The sequence below is a fragment of the Chrysochloris asiatica genome, unplaced genomic scaffold (assembly GCF_000296735.1).
Source record: "Chrysochloris asiatica unplaced genomic scaffold, ChrAsi1.0 scaffold00006, whole genome shotgun sequence".
Classification (NCBI taxonomy): Eukaryota; Metazoa; Chordata; class Mammalia; order Afrosoricida; family Chrysochloridae; genus Chrysochloris; species Chrysochloris asiatica.
This window is the reverse complement of record NW_006408524.1, coordinates 39,829,272-39,836,541: the sequence shown is the minus strand read 5'-3', so window position 1 is coordinate 39,836,541 and position 7,270 is coordinate 39,829,272. Positions and strand designations below refer to the sequence as shown.

At 36.1% G+C, this 7,270-nt stretch overlaps 1 protein-coding gene across 1 annotated transcript in view; it reads right to left on the bottom strand.

Moving 5' to 3' along the window:
* The window catches only part of AGMO (alkylglycerol monooxygenase), a 249,011-nt gene that overhangs the window by 96,031 nt on the left and 145,710 nt on the right, over nucleotides 1-7,270 (bottom strand). Inside the window, exon 4 of the mRNA XM_006832291.1 lies at nucleotides 2,909-3,012. Within this exon, the coding sequence (XP_006832354.1) occupies nucleotides 2,909-3,012 (104 nt within the window). The remainder of the gene's footprint in view (nucleotides 1-2,908; nucleotides 3,013-7,270) is intronic.

Genomic DNA, 7,270 nt, shown 5'->3' with positions numbered 1-7,270 from the left:
ATAATTGTTGTTGCATGAAGAGGCTTACAATAATTGAGATGAAACAAAGTGTATGATTTGTTGAATGGAAAACTGATAATCTTGTCTGTAACCCTTCACTCAATTTACAATAAAATGTGTTTTTAAAAATAGTGCTCAAGAATAAAGATGTCATTTTGAGAACTAAGGTGCGCTTGACCCAAATGATGATAGTTTTAATTTTATCAAATATATGTGAAAAGAGCACAGTTAATAAGGAAGATCATAGAAGAATTGATGCATTTGGATTATGGTGTTGGCAAAGAATATTGAAAGTGCTACGGACTTCCAGAAAAACAAGAAATCAGTGTTAGAAGAAGTATAGCCAGAATGCTCCTTAAAAGTGAGGATAGTGAGCATTTATCTCTTGTAATTGGACAAGTTGCCAGAAGTGACCATCCCTGGAGAAGAGCACCATGCTCAGAAAAGTGGAGTGTCAGCAAAAAAAAGGAAGCCACCCATCACGATGGATTATCACAGAACAACAACAATGGATTCAAAGATAACAACAACAAAGGTGGTGTTGGAGCTGGCAGGGTTTCATTCTATTGTGCACAGGAGTGCTATGAATCAACAACAAAATACCTTTGGTTACACTAACTCAAATGAAACTACGATAGAGAGTTGTGGTTTTGTCACTTGTTGTGGTTGTTGTTTAGTGAGGTCGAGCTGGTTCTAGTTCATAGTGACTCTAGATAGGGTTTCTGAGGAGCGACTTGTGAGTCTGAACTGCAGACCTTATGATTAGTAGTCCAGTACTTTAACCTAAAGTGCCAAACCAGGACTCCCACTTACAAACTGGATAATTAACCTCTCTGATCTTCATTGCTCTAGTAAAAAATTCCAACCTGGCAATGTTCTAATATGCGATCTTAGGCTAGACATTTTAAAAAAAAATAACAGGCTTTACAAAAATAGCTTATTTAAATATGTTATCTCTAGAATTTCTTCTACTTCTAAAATTGATGGTATTTTGATAAAAATCTTCCTTATATGTATCCTCAAATAAGTCATTCACTAACTGTATTGATTTCCCTAGTGCAACTTCAAACACAGTTGCCTCCCTTTGTAGAGTCTTTCTATGAGTTATTCTAATACAAGGAGAAATATGTAAATCAGGAGACAGTGAAGATTTACACGATCATTATTTTAATCAGCCATAGATCTGATCTATTTTGCCAAGGATGATAAAAGTCTTTTGAATGCAATTATTTTTTAAGGAAGGAGGGCTAATAGCTTCTCTCTCCTCAAGTACAGGCCCTGTTCAGACTTGAGCTAGTTTTTAAGTGTCATCAAGTCAATTCTGCCTCATGGGGACCCTGTATTGGGTTTCAGAGGAGCAGCTGGTATGTTTGAACTGCTAATACTGTGGTTTGCAGTCCAGTGCTGACGCGACACCAGGACTCCCACTTAAGCTAAGCCACTTCAATGTGAGTTGTACTTTTCTTCTCTCTCTAATCAGAGTTTCTGCACAAATTATGTTGGTGTTAAGTGCTGCCAGGTGGGTTCCGACTCACAGTGATATATTGTAGGGTTTCCTAGGAGCGGGTGGGTGGTGGGTTTGAACCACCGACTGTGTGGTTCAAACTGACCTTGCAGTTCAGTGCATTATTTTGCAGCCTATATGTGTATTGGGGGAGGACACAGCATTTAAAGCTTTCAGATTTGTTTAAACTTTGTTTAAACAAATCTGAAAGCCTTAACTGCCTGTTTGTTGGTTTGGATCTTGAAAGCAATCCCTCCCCCAATACGCATATAGGCTGTGTCCTCCCCCAATACACATATAGGCTGCAAAATAATGCACTGAACTGCAAGGTCCATCTTTCCATGGGTTCTAAGATACCTGGTTTTAAGTTCCTGGTTTTGCCACTGAGAAGCTGTGCAATGAACCTCTCTAATATTCAGTTGTCTGAGAAAAATAATATGTGATTTTGCATCACAAGCATTTATATGCAAGGCTCAATGAAATTACATACATTAGTGAAGAACAATACAGACATATAGATGAAATTGTAAGGTTTGAAATTAGAGACTTGGAAGTTAGGCTGCATGGGTTTAAGTTCTATTCTCCTTTTATTAGTTGAGTGACTTTGAACTATGAACTCACTCTCAGGGATTTAAAAACCAGAGCTACACTAGTACTTATCTCTTAAGGTTGTTGGAGATCAAATAAGATAATTCATAAAGAGATCTTTTAAAAGAGCATCTGCCATATACAGAATGTTTTTAAATTATATTTTATAAAACTTATTTGTAAAACATGAACCACAGTAATGCTTGAGATCATTTGATTTCTAGGCAATAAATAACTTTTTATTGAGTATCCTTTGAATACTGTGACTTTCTAGCTCAATATTCAGCATCCATTTCATCTCATGTATTTTGGATCAGCAGGAAGAGTTAAGTAGCGGTGATCAAAATGAAGGAAGTCTCCACATGGATCAGGGTTGCACAGTGTGTCAAGGAGACTTTTAGAACTAGAGACTGTTTCTGATACCCATGATTCCAATCATTTTCCTGTGTAAAGATATTTTGGAGACCTACTGATTGCTTTGATATGACAACAAAAAACTGAGGATGTAGCAGACTTTACATGGGCAGGCAGAAATGAGAATTGATTTTGAAAATCTGATTTTAAAATTTCATAATGAAATCTTTGCAACTATTTGAATTGAGATGATTTGATACTGCCCTTCTAGTTGACAGTATGAAAGACACAAGCAGCCACTTTCCCACCTTGCCATTATCTCAAGGCAAATGTTTTGAGTCAAGTGAAGACACTAGCAGAAACACCACTCGATTAACTTTAGCACAACATCTATTAGTTTACTGGGTGGAACAGTTCAGACATGTATATGCAATCACATTCATTCAATTTCATGCCACTTACCCAGGAAGTGTATACTTGGAAGGCAGACTGTCGCAATGCTGTGGATAAGTTATAGTCTTCAGAGCTATGGTGTGTTTGGTGTCCAGCCCACATTATATTAACTTCTGGAAAACACATAATTTGAAATAAGACATGAGAATAAGAACAAAGCAACTTCCATTTTCAGTTATGTAAGCTGCTCTATTGAATGGGGAAGAAAAATCTGGAACATCTCTGAGAAAGCAAGCCAACATAATTATAATTAAAATAAGCTGTCTAAAATCATTGGGGGGAATGCAGGGTATAAAGTATATACAAATAAAATATTAAAACATAGCCAGTAATACGTATAGTGTATATGACATAATTAAATGCCGCCAGCCAAGGGAAATAACTTCCAAAATTTACACTTTGGTAACATATGGCAGATCATAAAAACTAACTGCTAATGATGTAACAATACAGTCAGTGAATAGTGATGATTTTTCAGTATGTGATAACATATTTGTAATTAAAGAAGAACTGTCTGATGGAAGAACTTAGTGCATAAATTTTGACATGAAATATTATATAATATACTTTCCTGTTGACCCTTATGAGTAATTTCAAAGTCTGTAGATTTGGGTAGGATTGGAACACAAGACAAAATAAAGTAAATATTCAGTTCTAAGACTTAAGATTTCATTTTTATTTTCTGAAATATGTAAACAAGTGGTTAGATATAATTCTTTCTATAATTCACAAAAACACTATGCCATTTCTAAAATCATCCCACATAGTTGCTCTTTGTCTTCATAAAACAAAAGGAAATGAAGGCTGTTTATTTTTATCAAGCATTATATAGATTGCTCTTCTACTGCCTTGCAATTTATCTTGCATCCAAAAATTAGAGTTCCTTAACTTTGATGACTGGGCCTGCTCCAACATCACGATGCTTGCTATGTTTGAGCCCATTGCTGCTGCCACTGTGCTAATCCATCTCATTGTGGGACTTCCTCTTTTTTCTCTGACCCTGTATATTTTCAGACTTAGTGTGGAAGTTGATTAGATGTTCTTAACTTTGATGTATCTCCTAAGTTTTAGAAAGCATTTTATTGTTTGGGACATAAAAATAATCTAAGCACTATTTATTCTTTAGAGCACATCCATTATTGAATGTTTCAGAAATCATTATATATAACTATTCAACACAAACAAAAATATTTGTCTGTTTTGTTGAACATTTTAGTATTTGTTTTTTTTTAAAATTATCCTAATGCACCACAATGAGTCCACAGGGGATGAGACAGTAAGGTGAAGTTTAACATGAGGGTTATAATATATATTTGAACTGCTTCTTCATTATCTCCACAGAAGCTAAATAGTAGAACAAAGAATTCACAAAGGTGGAGGTTAAAGACTTGTTTCTTTAGTTGTTTTAAAAGCATTTACTTCCTATCACAAACTGTGTGTAATGCAAGCCTTCAAGCAGTGCAGTGCAGCTGTACAAACAGGGAACAGTAACTGAATCCCACCGCCATACCTCTGTCACTTTTAAGAATTGTGGAAAAAAAAATTCTGTTTTTTTTTTTTTTTTTTTTTTTTTTGTTTTTTTTTCGGTTTCTTTAAGGCTTTTTTTTTTCCATAAGGGAAAACAAAGTAAAACAAAAGTGCATTTTATAGACAATTGAAAGCCAAATAGTTCTTTTGTATATGAAATGATAAGAAGTTAACAGCGTATTTATAAAATATGTCCACTTTACCTAATAATTCCATTGATGAATTGTCTATTCTAGGGAATAAATTTAAATAAGTCTCTTGCGTTATACTTTGCCACAGGTGGAATGAAAATAAATACAAAAATAACCTTCAAGCACAAATCTATAAACAATTTTCACAACCATACACAAGAGCCAGGGAATCCCCAACAGTGAGCAGGTCAGGAGAGTGCTAGGACATCTTTGGAGAGGTGATGCTGCCTCCCTCATAACCCAGAAAACCCCATGTTATAAAGGAAGAAATATTGCAGCCAGATTTGCAAAATATTAGTGATATTTGGCACTACTAAAGGCATGCTAATAATACTTTGTTGTTGTTAAGTGCCTTCTAGTCAGTTCTAACTCATAGTGACCCTGTACAGGGTTTCCAAGGAGTGGCTGGTGAGTTTAATCGCCAACCTTGCAGATCAAACTGACCTTGCAGCCTAGTGCATTATCACACAGTACCACATCAAGTATATAATCATACTTTATATATCATTTAAGAAAGATCTAGGAAAAGGTCCTTGTTTCCTTTCAGCATCTGTACATCCAGCATTCTTTGGAGATCTCCCTATGTCCTGGCATCAAACTTTTCCTGGATCTACAGAGTGCATAGACTTGAGTTCCAAAGGAAGCACTCCACTCCCAGATTTTCTTTCTAGATGGTTCTAGGTCTCTCTGTTCACTTCCCTCTTCTTTTCTCATTGTAAGATTAAAGAAGTTACAGGCTACCCCCATGATAAAACTTCCTTATAGGTTCAGTGTTGTGGTGGGATTAAGGGTTTTGGAGCTCACTCTGAACTCTCATATTGTTTTATCACACAAATCCCATCAAAGGGAATCATCATGTAACTGCCATATTACATCCTTGTTGTTGTTGTTAGGTACCATTGAGTCGGTACCGACCCATAGCAACCTTATGCACAGCAGAATGAAACACTGCCCGATCCTGGGCCAGTCTCACTACTGTTATCACGCTTGAGTCCATCGATGCTGCCACTTGGCCAATCCATCTTGTTGGGGGTCTTCCTCTTTTTCTCTGACCCTATACCTTACCAAACATGATATCCTTTTATATTAGAAAATGTGGTCCATCTCCTCATAAAAACTATTTACAGTCAAACTTTCTAAGTAGCAATAATTCACAGGAAGAAACTGTTCATGAATATGTTTTGGGAACTGGAAAAAATATAATAAAAATGAATCCATGAAGATTAAAATAATGTGGGGTCCATTTTTCCAAGTAACCTACTGAGACAGAAAATAGGATGCAATTTACACAGATGCACACATGTCCACTGTGTGTGTTGTGTATCTGTGTAGGCATATTTATGAATGCTCATTAAGACAGACAAACAGATATAAAACAGTATACATAACTCCATACTATATTCCACATTCAGGTATTCTGAGGGTGAGACAAAAATTATATACTCTGGTTGTAGAATTTATTTTAATCAAGTTTTAGAAAAGACAAATGCATCATTTTTTTACATAATCTCCTTGCTTTTCAATATTTTATCCATCTGTCAACAAACTTTCTTATTCTCTTATTTAAAAATATAACTGGGGTGCAGATAATTTTTGACTCATCCTCATACAACTATATTGTTGTTTTTAAGTGCTGTCGAGTTGGTTACAACTCATAGCAACCCTATATAGGATTTCTGAGGAGTGAGTGGTGGGTTTGAACTACCAACCTTGTGGTTCAAACCAACCTTTTGATCCAGTGCTTATCTTATATCACCACTACTCGTATGGTGCTAATGGCTTCACCTATGGACAGGAATGAAAGTAACAGTGTGTAAGGTACAAGAACCGAACTTCTTTTTAAAACAACATTCAAAGCAGACTGAGATTCATTCTATGTTGTCAACCTACTAATTAAAATTAACACGTATTACCATTGAAGTAAACTAGTTGTCTACCATTCTGAGAGATCATTGTACTTTTAGGTTTCATTGTCCAGTCTATTGTAAACATATATGCAAAGTAAACTACAAGCATTTGTAAGGACAAGACAATTTGATTTCAGCATATACAATTTCTTCTCTTTGCTAGATAATTTTCCATTTATATTTCTCTACTCTTAGGAGCTCTGGTAGCATAGTATTTACAAGTAGGGCTACTAATCTAAAGGTCAGCAGTTAGAAAATACCAGCTTTCCGTGGAAGAAAAATGAGGCTTTCTGCTTCCATGAAGATTTGCAGCCTTGGAAACCCCATGTAGGGTCACTATGAGTCAGAACTGACTCCATGGCAGTTGACCACCACTACCACTCTTAAGACAGCTGTTCAAACCCACCTACAGCTGCTTGAGTGTACTATGCAGGGTTGCTATGAGTCAGAACTGACAGCAGTTTACAACAAAAGTTTTAGTCAATTGTGTCTTGACACTTATTGTAGTTGTTAGGTGCCATCAAGTTGGTACCAACCCATAGCTATCCTATGCACAACAAAACGAAACACTGTTGGTCCTGGACCAACTTCACAATTGTTGCCATGCTTGAGCCCATTGATGCTGCTACTTGCCAATCCATCTTGCTGGGGGTCTTCCTCTTTTTCTCTGACCCTCCACCTTACCAAACATGATATCCTTCTCCAATGATTGGTTCCTCTTGACAATATGTCAGAATTATGAAAGA